At 43.9% G+C, this 21964-nt stretch overlaps 1 protein-coding gene across 1 annotated transcript in view; it reads right to left on the bottom strand.

Annotated features, from left to right (window-relative positions):
* The window catches only part of LOC133132312 (sortilin-related receptor-like), a 64941-nt gene extending 45446 nt beyond the window's left edge, over positions 1 to 19495 (bottom strand). Inside the window, exons 1-3 of the mRNA XM_061247652.1 lie at positions 18908 to 19495; positions 3010 to 3126; positions 12 to 140 (exon numbers count right to left, since the gene is read on the bottom strand). Of these exons, the coding sequence (XP_061103636.1) occupies positions 12 to 140; positions 3010 to 3126; positions 18908 to 19192 (531 nt within the window). The 5' untranslated portion in view covers positions 19193 to 19495. The remainder of the gene's footprint in view (positions 1 to 11; positions 141 to 3009; positions 3127 to 18907) is intronic.
* Between the last annotated feature and the right edge of the window lie 2469 nt (positions 19496 to 21964).

Raw genomic sequence — 21964 nt, 5'->3', positions numbered from 1 at the left:
GTAAGACTGACCCTCTTGTTGTCGGCAGGGCTGTGGTAGAACTGGGCGATGAGCTCCTTGTTCCCCGCTTTATCTCCGGAGAGCTGGAATTTGTTGGAGATGGATCCAAAAAAGGCACCGTAGTCGTAGGACACATAGACCTGGCGATGGGAGAGAGGAGAAGGAAGCTCAGGTAAAGCCAGCAGGCAGCAGCAGCCTGCTTGGGACACAGAGCCAGCTACGTTGAAATGTATCCAGAGGCAGGCGATATTGAATCTGCACTAACTGACACGGCCGCGTAGGCTAACAGACAGTACACTGTGGCAGGTCTTTCTCACCACACAGTTTAACATGAAGGCCACATCCAACAGGGGCATGCAAATTATGGCCCATTAAATTGATGCTAAAGACACAGCTGATCATGTAATGGAAATATAGCCCTAAGATAACCCCATTCCTGTCGGTAACCTTCTGTAACTGTACTGTAAACACCACTAATGAGCGGAAAAAATAGCTCAATTGCCTCAATGGGGAGTGCTGTTTTTAAACCAAACTCCCATGGGCTGAACATTGCCTGCTTCGTTCCACATTTGGATCGAACACCCGCGCTGCAATAAAATGATAAACTTTCCATTTATAATTTGGCACATCCTCAGGCTGAGTTGAGCATAATTTCAAATATCGGCTTAGTCAGGAGTAAGGACAGGGCTGACAAAAAGACATTTTCCATGTCTCTTACCCCTTTTCCTAGGCCTAGCATTAGAATGCACACAGAGCTGGATGTGTGCAATTTTAAATTATGGAAGGCAATGACAATGCTCTTTAAATCAGGCTGTCAAACTGAAACATTATTGGGGTAAATGGCAAGTGGCACCATTTGATTGGACAGGAATTTTCCAGAACAAAAAACTCTTTCTAAATGTGTTTATCAAACACATGCGTCAGCAGTTCTAATGGTTATCATTATCAAAATCTTTGAACGGCTTGTTGCTTTTACTAAAGCCCTTTCCTTTTCTAAACATTTGTGCATAAATAAGCTGTCGTTCAATGTTGTTTGTGTTCAAAGTTTTGTTCTGTTCCCTCTCGCCCACCCCCCCGAAATGAAAAAGCAAACGGACACTCTTCCCCCAACTTCACCTACAGCATGGATTGGCACCCGTCCCCAAACAAAGGCTGGAGTCGAGCCAAAATGACCCACAGCAGCTTCTCTCAATTCAGTCATTTCACTTTTTTTTTTCTCTTTATTCCTTTACTAAAGGAATAAAGAAAATGAACATTAACACAAAAGCAGAAAATCTAAATCATTAACAGAACCAGCCTCCTGCAAAACTGCAGCACACTCCCCGGGTGGTTTTTGTACATGCATCCATCATGTACAACTAGGGCTGTAAGGATTTACATATTAACCAGTCCAATTAATCAACTAATACTTTAATTGCCAACTGATTTTAGATTAATAAATAAATAAATAAAAAGAAACAGGTTGGAGTTTTTATTGTGAAATATCAACATTTTAAAAACAAACTGCAGGTGCTGTTATCTGGGGAAAAGGGGTCAGCGCAGAATCACCACCCGGGTCTTTGCATGGCTCAAGGGGAATTTAATATGACAGTAGCAGCAAGGCGCACTGTCGGCATCGTAAACAGATCCTGTTGTATAAAAGTAGTCGGACTACATTCCATTATAGTCGCTCTCATCCAGACTAGTTACAGTATCGCCTGCAAGAAAACATCCTTTCACAGCAACTGAAAGCATAACAAAAATTCCCATAACCCATTTTATACAGCTAGACAGGCAACAAGTAACATTAAGCAAACGCCACGTTACAAGTAAAGAGCACTGACTGCATCAAAAGGAACGGCACTAATCAACATAACTGCACCTCGGTTCGCACCAAATGTTCAGCCAATCACAGTGATGCCTAAAAGTGAAAAATCGGAGCGATGCCTAAAAGTTCTCTTAACCAGAAAACCACCAACACCATTCCAGCAACTAGCACTGTCAGTGACCCTGTCACAGGGTCTGTGGTCATGGACAGTATAATAAGAAGCGTTGCAGAGGGGTGCCGTGCAGAGTAATGTCTGTAAACGCAAACATAAGGAGAGCTTCATCCGCCTTCTAATCTAATCGGAGATGAGACCAAACACGAAGACCAGGCCAGGCTGGCATGCCAGATGTGCGAGCAGGTAGCCCGTGTGTGGGTCCACTGGGGCTGGGTTTACCAGCACAGCTGAGCAGCACAGAATGGCACTAAAAACAGAGCAGAATGCAACGGCACAGTGCAGCACAGGGCAGAACAGCTGCTCTCCAGCTGAAGTGCCCTGACGACCGCCAGAGAGTTCTGGGAAGTTTCTGTCTCTTGCCAAAGTCCCCGGGGCTCGGACTGGAACTGGAACTGGATGCTCTTCCGCACAAACAGTAAAGGCCCCGCCTGCTACAGCAACACAGGGTGCTGCTAGTGTGGACACCATGTGTGTCCTCAAGAAGCCATGCGTTTTAACCAATCAGACAGAGGGACAGACCATGTCAGGCCTCCAGCTCTCTCGTTTAGAAATGACACACCAGACTTCAAAAGGAAATGACATCATTTCCCTTTTTATCCATCTGTAAGTATCCATTCTGTTTCCTGACAAACACTTTAATTCAATAAAAAGTGATGTCCTAATATCTGCAGTCACATATAGGTCATATACCTGTTGTCATCTACTGACATCACTGGGATCACGGTGTTGCTTTATCACTCCTATTTTGCCTCCGCAGAAACACCCACAGGACAGTCATCTCAGGCTCAATACGCCACTTAGCTCAACCGCAAAATAACAGGGAACTGGGGTGACAAAAGACCTGCCACAATAGACAATAATCACAAGCGATCACAAGCGATCTATTCCCCATGGGATGAGGCTGTATGTGGTAATGCAGTATGATAAGGTAACGTTATTTCTCTGCGACCGGGCGGAGTGGGCCGTGTTGAGGCCTGTACACCGTAAGGGCTAGCCCAGGTCGAGCCACCGCGGCCGGGAGACTCACATCGCTGCTTCTGGGTCCCTGCGCTGCACTGCGGTCCCTGGCCAGCGCCACGATCACGTTGCTCTTCTCCCCGGCCCAGTGCACCACCATCTGGTTGTGGGAGTCCTGCAGCTCCGCCTGCAAAAAGAAAGGGAAGAAAGCAAAGTTAGGGTCACAGTCTCATCTGTGCATTACAGCAGCGGTCCTTACTCCTGGCCCCGGAGAGCCGCGGGGCTCACCTTAATATCAGCAGCCTATTCAGACCCAAGAAACCAGGCGAGGCCAGTTAACTGATCAATTAAAGCAGTTAATGACACGGTTAAGTGCTGAGTAACAACAAAAGCCAGCACACACTGACCTGGAGGACCACCCCATCACACAACGGGCAACGGCATCTTGAGTTTCAAACCTGGTTCACTTACAAATATACTACACTGCTGCTACATGCAAAAGAAGCAAGACAGTAGGAGAGGGACAGTTGAAATGATTCTTGTGATGACCTGGCTATGGCTCGACACAGACAGGTTTTACAGAGAGACCTTTCATCTCATGCACACCAGAGAATCAGTGTTCTGATTCGTTAGGAAATGGACAATCAGCTATGTCTCAAGTGGAGGACATGGGTAAGATGAAGAGCTACTTTTGAGTGCTTATTGCAGGAGGGAATACTGAGCAGAAAAACAGTACTAGTGGCCCCCAGACATATTTACCGCTTTAAAGAAATTCTATATCCTGACTCAGCCCCTCATTTCCTGATGAACAAATAATTCCTGTAACTGTTAGCCTAATCACCTTCAGGCATAGAAGGCAGAACTTGTTTAAAGTGGTAAATAACCCCAGGTCTGCCCATATGAGGGAAGTCTGTGCCGGTACACGCCTGAAACCTGCCCGACAACCCCACAGAAACAAAGGCAGCACACTAACAGCACGGAGACACACTGACCGATACATGAAATATAATTGACATTCAACTTAACCAGCCACGTCATGGCTGCTCCTACTTCTCGACAACTGTCATTAATGTGCCGACTATTACTGTCAATAAAGATTTCCTTTACATGGAATTGGAAATGCAACACAAGCGCTAGGCACTTGCGCTGAATGTTTGGCACAATTGAGAGGCCCAGAATAAAACGTGCGTACTACAGTTTGATGCAAAGATGCATGCGCAGTAGCAGTAGCAGCACTCCTTATTCCTGGAGCGGTGGTGCACCTGTTGTTCAAAGGAACTCTGGTCTCCACATGACCAGGCAGACATTGTTTTAATACACACAGACAACACTGTCTAAAGGCATTCCTGACTAACGTAAGCTGTACCTCTATTAGAGCCGGCTAGCCCCAAACTGCTAGTGTCACGCTCTCTTGGAAGAGAGTGCATGTATCCATGCACATTTGCGCGTGTGGTGTAGAACCATATTACAGTCTAAATATCTCTCCCACCGATCCGTGCCCTCCCCACCAGCCCTCCCACTGTGCCCTGTGCGCTTACCCATACTCCCCTTCCACCCCGGCAGGCGTGCCATGGGCAGCCCTGGCTGACACCGCGACACAGCGGGACTCTCGCGTTGACAGATTATGGCAGGGCTCGACGCCACCTGGCCGAGTCCCGGCAAACGAAAATAAACATGCCATGTTCTCACCTCCGCTTGGCAGAACGGCCCCACCTGAACCATGGCTCCAAACCCTACTTATAATACACCGCTCTGCAGGAGGGACTTCCCCCAACAGGCTTTCAGAGAGAAGAAAGGCTTCTCTCAGAATGTATCAGGAAATTATTCATCCTGGGTAATCAGGGAAGGCTGGTTTTTCATGCGCTAAAAGCCTCCAGGTGACAGTAATGTGTGCCTTTAGTGCTGAATATTTTCACCTGTCACAGTGCAGCAGCTCTTGATGTGTGTTCATGGCAAAGAGCACCAGTTAAAACATCTCTGAAGAGGACGTTCATCTCTCTACCTGAGACGCCAGGAGAGAGCGTTATTACTGATTTATGAATAACACTTTATAGGCATTTATTGGGTTATTAATCGCAAGGAAGCCATAAGAACTTTCTGCTGGTTGGCTGGTTGAAATGACCAATCAAGATCAGTGGTGATGTATATTCCAGTGGAAGAACTTCTATTTCAAGATGTTTACAACAGCATGAGGTGAAAGACCTCAGGAAACCAGTATGACATTCCACTCAAAAACACTTGATCGTTATCAGTGTGGTTAACCACCCGGCCCTAGTGCAAAACACACAAGGCCCATATCTGATCAGCTGATTGGCAGCTCATGTACCTGACCTCATTATAGGTCCAGAGACTGGCCTTCAAATCCACTGTAAGATCCACAATACCCCCCCCCCCAGGAAGGTTGGAGGTTCATGTTAGCTCATGTAATGTAATAAGAGCTGGGCCTGTGTTTTGACCGTGTAGAACACAAATAAATCACCCAGACGACTGGGCTGCCCCGGGATCCTGAGCTCACACCGGCACCAGAACAGCACCGCCAAACTGCCAGCGAGAGCAACACACTCCCAGCAACAGCTTCCCCATCAGCAGCACATGCTGTTCTGACCCCAGCTCGGGCCCAGGCGGGAGTGCTGCTGCAAGCAGACATAGGCTAAGAACTGTAACGATAGCTTCTCTCATATAGTTTCCTTTTAGTGTACGTTTTCTCATCTGCCCACAGCGTACGCCTGCACTGAAGGAGATTTTGGATACTTAGAGAAGTTTCTGATGACTTGCAGGCTTTTAACGGCTGGTAGGGGAGCATTCAGGGTTTGTGGTCGAAGGCAATAAAATGCACTCCAAAGCAGCTTGTGTAATGATTTTGTGCCTCCGGCGGTTGTACGCGCATACATGACCTGATCATTTCTTAAGAAAACATCTTTTAATCACAAGTTTGTAACCATTTCCTACATGGGGTATGCAACCTGATGCAGCTTCCTGTATCAACATTACCACACTGCAGAACTTGCACTGAAAAGTGAAATTAAAAAAATACGACACAATATTAACACCGATATTTCTGCTCATAGTTATGAATAAATGCTATATGAATCTGGTCCCATGCACACCCTGTGGAAATGTACCGTCAATTTTCAAGCTGCTTTTCAGTCACTGGAAATCATAAAATGTGTTAGTGCTAAATAAAAGCATTCTGTGAAACTGAAATATAAAAAAACCCAGGAAGTGAAGCATCCTTTAAAGGAGTCTGATGACTGACTCAGACCCACCTTAGCAGGGCTGCTACAGACAGCCCCCTCTGAAGCTGCACGGGTGGAAAGGCCATGTCTCTGCTATAAAAGCTCCAGTCGCACTACTTTGAAGCTGCCTGCTGTAGGCAACACAGAGGAAATGCCACAGCTAAATAGAGGAAGTGATAGAGCCATTAAGCCATTAAAAAAACACAATTAAACCCCATCTAGCCCCAACCACCCCTTCCCCATTCCACAGCAAAGCCCTCTTCAATTCTGCCTCACATTCTCAAAAAGATCAAATGAAATAGGTGGCACGTTTGGTTAAGGCACCTCGCTGAGGCGCATGGTGGCGAGACACCAGACCATGCCAGGGCCAACTGGGGCCGGAAGCTCCATGGGGCGACGCACAACTGGAGCTCGCATTGCCCAGGGTACGGGAGGGTTCAGGCGTTTACGGGTCCCCATTTTATCGCTTCCGAGCTCAACGTACGGGCTACTGCGGTGCCTGTGAAAAAAATCTGAAAGGTCCTCCTGTGACTCAGCTCTACACGAGCTTGGCTGTGCGCTCCGGTGTGAAACGCAGAAGGCTGCTGACGCCAAGTTTCGGAGGAGAACCGCTGATGGCAATCACTTTCCCGACTTGGCTGCGGATATCGCACAATAACAGGGCTACAAACAGTCAAACGGATATTCCAAATTAGGGTGGGAATTGAACATGCCCACCCTAATTTGGGTGTGAAAAAAAAAGAAGAATATTGAGGATAGTTTAGTCGCTGTGCTATGCAGCAGAAAAATATCTGGTCACTGTGCTATGCAGCACAAAATGCCAGGAATTGAAGTGTGGGTTGTAGGTGCCAACAGAAGCAACTATGGCACATCTTCAGTGTCTGACGCATTGCAAGACCCTGCCCGGAACTAAAAAACACAAAAATCCATCAAAGCAATCCGTCATAAAACAGATCCAAAAAAAAAAAAAAGGAAAAGAATTAGTAGAAATTCTTCAACCAAGTTTCGAAAGGTGTCAGATGACCCCTTGTTAACAAGGAAATATGTAAGGCCCTTTCTTCTCCCAGAGTAGCCATTTTAAACAGCTATAGCATTTCTGTGCCAATCCTCTCAAGCTGTTCAGTGTATTGGCCAACAGCAGAGCAATATCAAAGAACTCACTGACCATGAGGAAAGGAAGAGGTCTGGGACGCTTGGTATTGATTGGGTAGCCTCCCTAAATGTAGACATTTGCCAATTCCTACAAATCCCAGCATGCAAGTACACTGATCAGAAGTGTACGGCTAATAGTCCACCTCATAATTAATAAGGTAGGGATATGACAGGGGAAGCTGTTTGCACATCAGTACTAGGAGCATGCAAATGCACTTCATCGAAGTTCATGGCTAATGGTCTACCTTACTGAATAATGAATAAAACTGAGTAATGATATGATGGGGGGAAAATGTATCCTTGATCAGAAGCCCTTCTTTGAAATGCTTCATGCTACATGCCATGGCCCGGGAGACCTATAAAAACAAACATATCCTATGTACATATCCAAAGCTATATCCTAACCACACACCCTGACCTGAATGTTGTATCTTTGTGAAAACCCCCCTCCAGAAAAAAAACTAGTAATAAAATAAAATAAAAAAGGCTACATCTGACCACCTAATCACCCCCTACAGTACATTAAAACATTTAGACGCGTAGCAGATGCTTGTATCCCTCTTATCCAGAGCAGCTCACAAAAGTGTACAGGTTTAGGCAAAGAATAGAGCCGACATCAAGTCATCAGTGTTGCGAGTGATCGTCTCACTGCGCGAGTGTCAAGTCCTACTGCTGAAGCATTATGCAACATTAAGCGCAATAGCAGGCCAGGGGGAGAATGAGGAAGTTTCGCTTCCAGTCGTTCTTCTTCTTCTTCTTCTTCTTCTTCTTCTTCTTCTTCTTCTTCTTCTTCTTCTTCTTCTTCTTCTTCTTCTTCTTCTTCTTCTTCTTCTTCTTCTTCTTCTTCTTCTTCTTCTTCTTCTTCTTCTTCTTCTTCTTCTTCTTCTTCTTCTTCTTCTTCTTCTTCTTCTTCTAGAATCCAGTTAGCGAGACTGAATGTTTAAAGGAGAACTAACCGGCCTTTTGACTTTTGATCCAATTAATGATTTCAAATAAGACAATAAGACGTTAAATGAGCTGGAATTAAGAACCAGGCGCACTTGCCGCCTCCCCGCCACAGGGGGGTCCATTTTTAAAACCATAAAAATGATCATTAAAACAGACCCAAATCACCAGCACTTCTAATGACGTAAACCCCCCAGCGAGAGAGCGGCATTCAGGCTCACATCTGCTTGATGAATCCGCCCATGCTGGCTAAAACTTCAGGTGGCGACAAGCAGGACCGAGAGGAAGTGCGATGTCTTCCTCTGAGATGCCAGCGATAAGACCAAAATTCTCTCCGAGGCCGCAAACAAACATCCCGGCGCCACAGCCAGCACAAACGCAAGGTCTCGTCTGCACCCCTGGGAGAAGAGCGCTGCTGGGCTGGGATAGCCCGGGGCAGGCGACCCAGAGCTCAACAGAACAGACAAGGAGGGCGGCCATCTTAAATGTTAACTCATTCTATGCAGGTCCGTCATCTAATATGGCAAAATAATTTATCCATTTACTCGGTATAAGTCATTACGTCACCCTTGGCATAAGGCCTCCCCCTTTCCACATTGTAGTGAATGGATTCAGAAGATTCAGCAGAGGGTGCAGTCAGGATACAACTAGACTCTAGATATGTGTGTCTCCTAGTAACGGTTGCTTAAGTGTCAAGTGACGCGTTGCTTTTTCTTGAACTTAATAAATTACGTGTTTAGATATACCTTGCTGTGTTGTCTCCCTTTTGTCAGGGTGGTAACACACATCGTCCAGCAAGGCTTTTATGGCGGGATGGGGGCTTGGAGTGAAGAGTTCAACACCAGCGTTTTTAACACCACTCACCAACCCACACGGTACCAACAGACCTGTCCAACAGAAGCAGTTATTTGCACATAGCTAGCTGCTTGCTAGCAAGGCTCATTAATGCCGATAGAGACGCCACTAAAAAGCACAATTGAAGCTGAGCAAGAGAGTCTCTTTTAACAGTGTTAAAAAAGGGACTGAAGGACAGTAAGGCTTTAACAAAGCAAATGCCTGAACTACAGAGCTGTGCTGAGGCTTCCCTTTCTTCACGTCTGCTATCCCACAACAAATGATTCTCTCAGAAGACAAAATGGATTTAAAAATAAGATTTATATTTATTTACTTGATCAGGCCCATGCACCTGGCCTGGAGGGAACCATGGGATTGGTGTATAGAGAGGTATGCCAAGATAATGCTGTCAAACCTGTTTGGGAAGACAGAGCAGCATTGTTAAACGGGGATTTTGTTTGCATGGGTGTGCGTTTGCCTTGAGTCTAAAACCAGCTCTGTAATACCCAAGAAAACAGCAATGGCATATTAAGGAAGATTAGTAAATTCGGAAGCAAATGGGCCCATTCATCATGGTGAAGCAATTAACCGATTAATCTTTCCACGTCTTTTCATAACCTCACTGACCATGGCTTTATCTGATCTATCAGCAGATAGACTGCATTCTCTCCATTTCTCTCTGCCTGCACCCCATCCCTTTTTCTCTCTCTCCATCGCTCTCCCTCGCTTTCCCCTCTCAACCATTTCTCTTCCCTCCTCCTTCCCCAGTCTCTCTCCCTCTCCCTCGGCTCTTAATCCTGTCTGAGGGAGGGAAATTAGTGAAATGACTGCCTCTACTCTCCAGTGCGTCTGCAGAGAGAGGGAAGCGGAGCCTGGGCATAGCCTGCCATGGCGCTCTCATGTGTTATTCATCATCAGCAGAAAGGGCTGAGCCAATGGCATCGCTCCACAGGCGCATGTCACACAGCCCAGAGCCATTACATCATCGCTGCAGCGCTGATACCAAGCCACAAGGTTCCGATTCCAAAGACGAGCGCAGTCCAATTGCCAAGCAGTTCCAAACATTCATTTCAGTTCATTTGGGCTTTGAGCCTGTTGATAGTCAATCCCTCCTCTCCTCTCCTCTCCTCTCCTCTCCTCTCCTCTCCTCTCCTCTCCTCCTCCTCCCAGAGTAATTGCGATAATGATACTCATTTACAGTGTTGTATAGTGAAATGAGTGAAATGGCGCTGGGAGAGCAGTTTGCCGTGATGAGGTTTGAGGGAACATGGCTCTCATTTCTCCTCCGTAACTGGGGGACTGAGAGAAGACATCACTCTCCCGTCCTGGTCTTCCGTGAACAGCCCAGACAACCTGCAGATTCAGCACACACCCAGACCAGGAGAAGGCAGGATATTCAGACATGCTATGGTGCCTCAGTGTATGTTTATGTGTGTGTGTGTGTGTGTCTGCGCGAAAGCATTTTCATCAAGTATTAGATTTAATCCCATTAAAATAATCTGGTAAACTGTTCAGCCATAACTGAAATTATCTGGACAAAATGATTGTAGGAAAATAAAAATGTTAAATTATTGGTAGGTACACACACATGGAGACTCACTTCAGGTTATTTAACACTTCATTTTTCAGTATGACATTGCTAGCCCAATGAAATAATCCAATCATTTAACATTCAATGTCAAACCACCCTATCCTATGGCTAATCATGCCTCAGTTCTGGTTCAGAAAGACTCTTACAGATGTTTAACCATGCATCTCAAATGTCACAGCAACTTTCATACTACCAGGACATTCCCCAAGAGGTATCCCTAATTCTGTAGACAATTTGCATTGTTACCTAGCGCTGCCCCCATCATTACAAAACAAACAGTTGCACAATCTTCCAAATAAGTGCATCGATGACCTCAAAAAGAAACATAGCCTACACTTCCCGCCAAAGAGGAAGTGCATCCCTTCCGCCCGCAATGACGCAGATCACAGAGGACAGAGGGAAGTAAATGAATAAAATCACACCAGCATTGTTTAACGTGCCATTTCAGTGTAGAAAAAGGGGAACAGCGGCTGATCTCAACCATCTCTGGCGGTGTAGAGTTGAAGCGCTGCTCTGCAGACGCCTCACCAGGGCACGGCAGGGCTCGGCGCACCGGCAGGGCTGCGGCTTTCGTACCGGGAAACGGCAGAAGCTGACCGCCATTCCGTAACTACGTGCACGACAGCGCGTCCTCAGCTGGTGCTGGCAAAGAGAGGAAACTCAGCGTAGCGCAGGGTGCCGTCCTGTGGCCAGGCCAGGGGCGCGCTTTCAGCTCAGATTATTTTTTTTTGATTATTTTTCCCGCTAATGAGGCCAGCTCTTAGCACGTTAGCATTCAAACTAAATCGTCTCATCATTAAACTGTTTACCTGGCAGAAACCCTGAAGGAGTTTGTTCGCCAATTAAACCACAAAAATGTCTAAACTGTACGGCAGAATGATGAAACTTAAAAAAGGATTAAGGATAACACAAAAAAAACTTTTTTCTTTTTGTGCATGCATTCTAAAATTCCAGGAATGCTAAAAAAAAGGGGGACAGATGACTAAAATAAGAAAGACCTTCCCTTCCTCTTTCTCTAGAAGTGCCGTCAATCTCCAGCAAAGTGAATGGTAACAGGCTCTAGAGTGCAGTGATTTATAAACTGGCCCCTGTCACAAAATGTCCATCCATCCATCCAAAATGTGAAAAGGAGAAAATGGCCATTTGTATTTTTCAATAGGATGGTGTGAAAAACAAAAAACATCCAGTGAGCAGCTATTTTTCAAAACATGTCATTTATGAGAGAGGCCAGACTGGTCAAAGCTGACAGGAAGGTGACAGTAATGCAAATAACCACACAATACAACAGTGGTATGCATCTCTGAACACACAAAACGTCAAACCTCTAAGTGGATAGACGACAACAGCAGAAGACCAATAGGTCAAAAAAATAAGTCGACTAAATACTCAGTGCTCAGTGAACGTATTTCTTAATAATCACAAACGCTGGGGCCCGTAATCACAAGCGTGCTGTGATATCCCGGGGCGGGGCTCAGCGTGTACGCCAGGCAGAGCCAATGTGACTGCCATGCAGTCTCATGCAATAACGGCCGTGATGCTCATATTCTCAATGGTTAACGCCGGGACTGTGGTGAGCTTTGGCAGCTCGGGAAACGCGAGGGGTGGTGCCTCCGGCCCTGACACTCTTTCGAGAAGGGGAAGGACAGTGAACAATTTATTAACTACGGCTTCAGCGGAGCTGCGTGGTTCTGCAGGCAGAACACAGAGCTCATTATGCAGGGTGCATTACATAGGCTTTTTTTATACCTGATTAATGTATTTAAACACACTCTAGCATTATACAAGTAAGTAAAGGAACAAACAGGGCTAAAAAATGAGCCCCAACTGATTCTCAGCTTTATATTAGCATATGAAAATCAATTAAATTTAGCCCTATTGCATGACATATTTGGCCACTAAAGACTTTCACCTCAAATATTACTTCAATATGTTAATAGCAAATGGTTCACACAGCTGGTAGAATACAGTCCACTCACAACAAATTTAATTAAGAATACAGGCTCATGAGCACAGGTAGTTACTGCACAACTTATGAAAAACAAATCAGTCTGAGCCAATTAAAAAAAGGTCACAAAAACCACCCAAATTCAGCTGTAGCTCACAGCGCGGTGGTTTATCAGCCTGCCCGGACTGCGATAGTGGCTTTATTAGACACACAGTCGTCACCGTTTAAAAAAGGTTTATATGCCTGACATAGGGGCCTATGGGGTGAGAGTCTGGGAATAACAGCAGATAACCAGATACCCCCCAAAAAAACTGAGAAGGTTCTACATTGTAAAATATCCTACGGCTTTTCTGTCTCTCACTCTCTTGCCGTCTCTCCAGAAGGACAGAGTCCGTCTGGGCTGCAGCCGCTATCACACTGCCGCAGACATGATAAGCGAGAGCCAGGAACCAGCCCAGAGTTCACAGTGGAGCCTCCCCGCTCCTCCGTATCTGCGCTGGAAAAGAAAAGGCCAGGGCTGAGACTGAAATATGCACAAGGCAGATTAGCGCAGGTCGCCAGATTTCAGAGCGTTCAGCCAGAGCGCGGGGCATTTCAGTCCAGTCGCCGTGTGTTTTAGGGAAGGCAGGCGAATGAAAAGGGTCTGCCACCGTCCGCGGCCATGTCGGGCTGCTCCTAAAACCTTTGCTTAGACAATGCGCCTCAACGCTCAAATCGGACTTGGTTTTCAAATCCGATCTTTTTTGGTAACCATCCACACAAATTAGATTTAAGCACATGGGCAAGCAAGACACAAGACATGTGGCAAGGTGGATTTTAAGCATGTACAAATGGGGGCCCAAATAAGAATAAAAAGTTCCCACATCGGACTGACAGGGCCACTTCAGATTGCCTGTATAAAAAAAGACTGCCAATTATGGGGGGGGGGGGGTATAATGATAAAAAATAAAAATTTGTTTGCAAATTGAGGTCTATATCATAAAGCAGTTAGCTGTTCCCTTTGACTTCATTCCATGTTGCACATTTGGGATGTCTTTGGGTTTGCACTTTTATTGCCATCACCCACCTCTTAGTGCAATTACCCAGCCATCGCACCTGTCCTGCTTTGTGATAGCAGCCCGTGGTTCTAAAGAACTTTCAGGACAGTGGAGTCACCTTCAGACAGGGGCGAGCCAGGACTATTACCACAGGCACATAACTGAAAGAATCACACTAGCTGATAAAGAGCTTTTTAGGTTACTCCTGGCCAATGAAATCGGAATTTCCTCAAAGGGGTGTAGTGGGGGAGGGGGGTCATATTTATATACACATATTTATTCCTAAATATAGTATATTTAAATATTTATTTGGCGAAGTCACAATGTTGTTGGCACAAGTATTTGCGTAACCGGTTCTGTCGGATCCGGTACCTTCTGTACCTGTTGACCAAACCATACGCAGGCTGAACTGTACACAAGCAGATGGGAACTGGCCTCAATCAGAATGGAGAAAACACACACACACACACACACACACACACACAGACACAGACACAGACACAGACACAGACACAGACACAGACACAGACACAGACACAGACACACAGACACACAGACACACAGACACACAGACACGGGATATGCATAAACGCAAGCATTTGGTGCAAATCACTCAAATACGCACACTTCAGTACATTTGACAGGCGCTGATATTGCAAAGGCTCAATCTGTATGCTGTTTGTTCAGTCATGCTCGTTTCAACAGCCAAGGATAAGGCTGACTGATCCTGGGACACATGCTATGATAATTCCACATTAGGTCAAAAAAAGTTTTAAAGCCAAAAAAGCAGCATTTCCCTGACAGCGATTCAACTTCAGACAAACCGGTTTGGTGAGAGCTCAGCTATTTTGGTGTGAGAGAGGAGAGAGAGACATCCAGCATAAACTGAGTGGCACAGCGAGTAAGCTGTACACTGTGTGTATGAGCAGAGGCATGTGTATGCATGTGTGTGTGTGTGTGTTTTCAACCCAACACAGGATGTCCACATGATAATCTGTTTTAAAATGGATTTGTTTGTATACAAACACTGCTGGTTAATTAATGACCATACAAAAAACTAGACAAGCAAGAAGCTGTAAAAAGGCAAACATTGTATGTTTCATCTTAAAGATATTGAAAATTAGGCTACATTTGGGCCTCTAGCTTTCACTGCCTTGGTCAGTTTGCCCCCATTCCCATCACTAATGGAGAAGAAAAGAAAATAAATAAATAAATTTTAAAAAGTACAGAATAGACAAGACTACCCAACATGGAAGACATTTCGAAAATGAAGGTGTGAAAATAAAGGTTAATCTTCACCACAAACTTGAATTATTGATTGCAAACATGTGCTTAAATGTGTCAAGGGAGCAGATGTCTTCAAACAGCTTTCAAGTCTGCATCTGCTAGAATTATCAGGGCCACTAAAACCACAAATTGTGTTTGCGTCACATACTGTGAGGACTTAACTGAAGGCACTCATGAACATGCTGGTTACTGAACTGCATACAGTTCATTTTTTGCTTGATATGGCATCTCCTTTGCGAGTGTAGTTTTTATATTAATATTTCATACATTTCTGTACTGAATAGGTCTCAAAAGTGTCTAATCCCCACTTCTGCACAAACAATCAATCAAGCGTCTTCACAGAAGGCCTTCAAAAGTGGTCTTGTATTGCTTTACCGGTCTACACTCTTACGCAGCATGACATACATAGCTTGCATTCTTATATACAACACTTTAACCGGCTTACTGAAGCAATTTGGGTTAAACGGTTTCCTCAGGGGTGCAAGCGGTCGCACCCCAGCGGGAATGAGACGCGTGGCCTCAGAACAACGAGTCCAGTTCCCTAACCACTGCACCATACTGCTGTCCCCACTACTGCTCCACTGAACAAGAATGGCAAGGCTTGCTTTTTAAAATCGCACAACATTATCAACCTCAAATATCAGCACAAGAGAATCGGCTTCCTGTTCGCAGAACCGAAAGTATAAAAAGCAACACGGAAGATTTCCAAGGAACAAGCAACAAATCAGCCCAGATGTCAATTGCGTTTTCGCAATTCTGTTCTGAATCTAAACACACAATTCCCCTACCCCTGCTAAAAGAGAATTTCCAAAGACCAGCTCGGTTTAAAGGACAGAGAACAGGATTTCAATGCCCATGGACTATTAAAGGTGGATTTTCCTGAACATGTAACTTCTGCTCTTATCAGTTTTAGCTGGATATTTACAGAGGCAATTCAGGTTAAGTACCTTTGCTCAAGGGTATATTGGCATAGCTCATCTGGGGGGTGTACTACAAAGGGAGCTTAACATACCCATGGGTTTCTTTGCCTAAGCTGGCCTCACAAAGCCAAACAACCGCAATCTGGCTTAACCAGTCCTACAAAGGTGGTTGCCAATTTGCAAAGTGAAGACAGGCTCCGTTAACCAAGAGCTGTGCGCGTTCCTGTGCAAGTATGGTGTATGTAAAAATGAGCTTATGGAAGCGCAGCATGGGTATACTTCTCACCTGAGGAAGAAACTAATATGAACAGATATAATGCACAGACACTTGTAACATAAAACACTCATAGGGAAATGGCTTCCGCCAACAAAGCCAGGGACAAGGGTTGCCAAAAATGGCAAATTGTATGAAACTCATTAGTTTACCTTATTTAGGCCATCTTACCACTCTTAAACAAATAAATCTAAAATCGCACTAATTGTCCTACAGTTTATTTCTGCAGGGGGAACGAGGCCGCACATTCTAGAGCTCCTGAAACTTACATTAGAAACAAGATAGGCTATTTAAAAAATGCCGAAGCCAAGAAGTTTATTCTTAAACTCACACCAAAGTGTATTTTTATGCTATAATTGAGTTAAGGGAAGTAGATACTGAAGAGCACAGTTCAAAAAGCTTGCAGCATTTGAATTTAACCTATATCTGCCATATAGTGTAACTACAGAGAAAGCAAGCCGATTAAAACCGTCAGCACCCAGCGAAAGCATCACCGAGTTCTACAGGAACACCCAGGAGAGACACCCCTTTCCAAGGAGTGATCCAAGCCCTATTTGAAGCAACTTGGAGTGTAGGTGAGCTCGCCAAACCTGCATTCTTGCTTCACAGTACACCCCCCTGGGAACTGAACCTGCAACAAATCCAGTTCCCTAAGCATTTTACAGTATAGCTACATTTTTAAAATTGATAATAATAAATATTCCAGTATTGCAAAGGGGCTTTCCACACCACTGCTGCTGCCACAATATGTTTTATCTGGTGTGAGACAAAGCTTCATTCAATTTACCACATCCCATGACTACTCTATTTATAAAGAAATGATTACAGCTTACAATCACTTATTATATTACAGGAAGAAAAACAGAACAGTTTTGGCATGTGGTTAATTCAATGAACACTATATTAGGTACACCCATCTAGTTCTGAGGAGGAGCTAGTATCCTTTATGACATGGATTCAACAAAGTGCTGGAAACGTTCCTTAAGGATCCTGATCCATGCCAATTTTATAGCATCACAGTTTCGGCCACACGTTCATGCTGCAAACCTCCTGTTCCACCTAATCCCAAAGGGGATCTATTGCATCAAGATCTGGGGACTGTGCAGGCCACTGGAGTAAACTGAAGTCACTGTCATGTTTGTGGAACCCGTTTGGGATGCATGCTTTGTGACATGGCAAATTAACCTAAGTTACTATGAGCATAACGGGATGCATGTGGTCAGCAACAAAGCATAGATATGGTGTGGTATTCAAATTATGCTCAAGTGGCATTAAGTGGCCTAACAGCTAAGAAAACGTTCCCCACGTCACAATGATCGGGTGCATAACACGGGTAACAAGACGCAGCAAGCAGGTGCTCTGAAACATGCATCCACGTTATGAAAAATCGGTAAATCCGCTCCTTCAGAAACTTCCCCCAATGTTCCAGAAAGCAACCTACAATTTATGCTAGATGCAATATAAATAGGAAAGGAAAAATAAAAGTGTCACACATTCACAAATAAGAGAGAGGGAAGAGAGAAAAATGAAACAATGTCACACCGAGAACAGCTGTGTTGTGAAACTAGAATCAACATCATGGGGCGTGGTGGAGGGCAACAGGATATATCAAATTTCAGAGAATAGCTACCTTGCCCGAGATCAAATTCAACTTGTAAAATAGGGAATCATATTCGAATGTGGTTTACATGTTTTGGGTGTAGGTCCTTAAGATCGTGCAAGTTGATATCTTTCAAGCACAAAAGGATATTACGCAACTATAATAGCCAATGTATCTGGCTGTTGCGGTTCCGAAAAACACCAAAACCACAAGATGACAGAGCAAAACAATTGTTTGGGAAATTAACTAGTCTGTGTGATGCAAATCCTTGGTTAGCTATCTAACGTTAGTCACTGACTTAACTTTAGACTATGTTAAATTAACGTTAGTCATCCAAATAAGTAGTTTTCCACCTAATCTTTTGTTGTTCACATAATGATCCATTATTGAAGTTCGCCAGTCTTTTTCCGTGAGCCAAGTCATCGACATATTTGAATTCAGCCAACTTATGCTAACCAAGGCCAGCTAGCTAATAATTTTAGCTAACTAGTTAAGTTAACTTTGTAACGTGAGCTGGTTAGAAGTTATCATCAAGTAGATGTATCCCAGCTAGCTAGCCAACATCAACAGTGACAAGCGAATACAACTTCAGATGGCAACTGTGCATAGCTAATAACGTTAAACATCATGCTAACGCACCAACTTACCCAAGTTAAAAACCAAAGTTAAAGTTAAAAACGAACGTTAAGTGGTGGTAGTTAGAATACCAGTTAGCTTATTTAAACTGGCTGCCATCAGTGGCCAATGTTAACAAGCAGCCAGTTCTAGTCGTTTGACAGACGCAACGCCACGAACTAGTCTAATGATAGCTAACTTAGATATCTTACGGACTGGGTTAGCTAACTGCGAGCGTTAGCAAAGTACGTTACTCGGTGTTCCAAGTCATTTAACGTTAGCTAGCAGTTTACTAGCTAGCTAGAGCGAGTGGAATAGCTAAGAAATTATGCAGCTAACGTTAAGCCAACGTTCAGAAACTGCAACGTTAGACTACCTAGCTAACGTTATCATATTCAATAACTGGCTATTTTGACCAACTAGCTATGGTTCATCATCGTAGAAACGCTGCAAGATATCTGAACTCGAGTCATAAGGAGGGAAAATATTGTTTTTAAACGGCAATTAACCTCGGATAAGAACAAAACGTTACCTTTCCATACACCGTGAGCGGCGGTATGTCTGACTCGCTACGGCGGTTACGGTGCTGGTGCGTTTGCGATGCCGCTCTCCGCGCTCTCTCTCCTTGGAACGCATGACCCATTCCAAGATTTTGTTGATCTGCGTTCACCCTTGAAAAACCTCTGCTCTGCGGCAAAATGAAACGCTCGTCTTTGTGTAGCCGAAGTGTAGAAAAACTGCCTGGAACCATGGCATTTAAAAGAAATATCGTAAAAAGTCCAGTGAACGGCATCTTGTGCGGCTGCCGTGTCGCCATGTTTGTGTGTATGATCTTGAATGATCTCGTGCACTTAAGAGCGCCTTCGGGCGGCGAACAGCAGCATGAAGACTAGTGAGTGGAGTGGAAGCTACGGTCTACCGTCTATGACTGGAACGAGCTTGTCCACAATGAGAAGTCGCGATGGTGTCACACAGCTACCATAAATCATTACCAGTACAATGCATGATGTAGCAGAAAAAAAAACTCATAGGACCAGTTGTGATACAAACAGGTTGACAATAGTCATTAATTCTAGGACACTGTAGACCGTGAAGCTGTAAACAGATTGTTCGTTAGGGGTTGTTATTGAGTCTTCCGCCTCCAGTTTTCAGTTGTAGCAACAAACATGCTTAGTGGTTAGACATTTACCACTCTAACCAACATGGTCGCACGGGAATTCCCACATTACTCTAAAGTAATGCATCACAGATGTTCGATCAAAGTTCTATTTACTTGCTCAGTCTTACACATACTCAATTATGTAAACATAGGCCTATCGTGCTGTTGGTACGCAGGGCACCGATATGCTTAACATCTAGAACGAGTACAGCGAGATATATCAACTGTCATTCTTTATAAACTGACGTTCATTTCTGTATTTGCATGGCAGACGATAATACGGGCTGCATTTGCATTTATTTGTGTAGAGTATTTTAAACATTCAAGGTAAGACTGATGGAGAAACCAATCTGCCAAATCTGTATTCAGTAATGCAGTTTCCCCATTAAAACATTAAGGTGCATTTGTAATGATTATTTCACCCTCCCTCGTTATGTTGGCTGTATGACGAAGCTCCAAACCAGGTTATGAAGTGCTTACGGAGACTCGTCCAATATGTCCGTCCGATTACTGTAGTACAATACAGTAATGCAGTTCAAATAGGCTCATGATGAATACTGCATATGAAGTTGGGAAACTGCATCAACTGCAGAAATACTGCAATAAAAAACTATTGTCTAAAATATTGCAAAATACTGCAGTAACACTGCAGTAATTACAATCATCACTGTTATTATGGCATATCTATCCAAATAAAGCATGAAAAGTCTTTCCCTATTAATTGTCCCTGCAGATTGAAATGACTCCAGAAAAGCAAGTAGGACCACAGTTCCTAAAGTGGTTGGGGTCCATCTAGTGGCAGGTTGACAGGTGACCTGACAATGACAAGAAAATTATCTATATTTTAAAGTTGTTCAGGAAGCACAGGCATTTAAGTGGTCTTGTTGGAAGCAATGGGGATATCCGGACGCAGGAAGCAGTACAGCCTGATCCCAGGTTAGTGGGAGTTCACAGCAGTAGGTCTCAATACCAGCTTAGCAAAAAGAATAACAGTGATCCCTGCCAGGGTGTGTGGCAAGTGCAGCCCCCATACTGTGCATGCAGTTTTCTCTGTGCTGAGGGATGCAGTGATGAGAAATAATAAAAGATAATTTAGAAAATAAATAAATGGATACCAAGTCGTTGGTGGATAGCCTTACTCTGTAGAGAAAGCTACATTTGCAGTACATGAATGATTCCTTTCTACACATCTCTGGATGGGTCCCTTTGCTACATGTTTTGGTCTATAATAAAAAGTAATGGGATGTACCTATGTATGTAAAGAGGACATACACTCCCCAAAAATCAAGGTACAGTACCGACTAACAGCGACATATTCCTTTTAAAAAATCAATTTGGAGAAAAGCATTTTTATTCATAAGAATAGTGGTAGCACATTACTACCCAGAACCTTGACATTTCAGTGAATGCATAGGTTGAATAGGTCAGATAAATTACATAATTCATTGCAATTATTGGGTGAATTCTGCCGCTGAATAAATATTTCTGTGGGATACTTTCTATTCATTGTAAACAAATCTGTCAATGCAGAAAGCTGCAACTAATTTATTATTGCTACTATTTATATATTTTCCCCACTGCTTGAAACAAAAACTAATATCCCCTGTTCAGCATTTCAAAATACTGCAGCCTGTCTGGAGTCCTCATCCAGACAGAATTTATTAGTTCAGCATCATCTGGAGATATCTCTGTCATTAATCATGTATACTTAGTGGCAGTTACTTTATCAACACAATGATTGGGATGGAGCATTTGGGATAATTGGCAAGTGGTTATAATTTAATTCATATTAAATGTCCATAAAAAATTGGGTAGCTAGGGCTGGAGTGCTAGATACTGCATGTTAAGCCAGATGGTAAAACAGTGCAATTTAGGGTGCTTTATTAGTTTGTTCACAACTCTACGGTGGAACTAAGGTCCCAGGTGCAGCTATGGAATTGGAGGTGTGAGTAACCCAATACCATTTCAAAACAATGAGAAATAGAGGGGGAAACCTACCTTAGTCAATGCTTTCATTGCTTCCAAGAACCTTAGTTATACCTCAAATACCATTTTAATTTTAAGCCCCTCCAGACTAGTGGGTCAAGCTTTTTGCTCGATCTTTTGAAATCCAGCATCTATTTATTAAATTTTGTGATGTCTTGTTACGCCCTCCCGGAGTGACAAGGCAGTATTTTTTATAATTTCTGATGTCATTTGCATAGAATCCAAGAATCCATTTAACCCTGGCACACATTATGAAAAAAATCTATCAGTGTGTTTTTTTCAGTTCTATTTGACCGAAACATCAATTCTTCAATTATTCTTTTTTTAAGTTTAACCCTAATACCGATAACCATTTATAAATGACTTTGTCCCATGAGAGGTAACGTTTTTTCCCCAAAATGCCCCAATACATAAGGAAATAAATGCTTTTAATCACCTACTAAG

This window comes from Conger conger, chromosome 7 (genome assembly GCF_963514075.1).
Source record: "Conger conger chromosome 7, fConCon1.1, whole genome shotgun sequence".
Classification (NCBI taxonomy): domain Eukaryota; kingdom Metazoa; phylum Chordata; class Actinopteri; order Anguilliformes; family Congridae; genus Conger; species Conger conger.
This window is presented reverse-complemented; position numbering and strand designations above follow the sequence as displayed.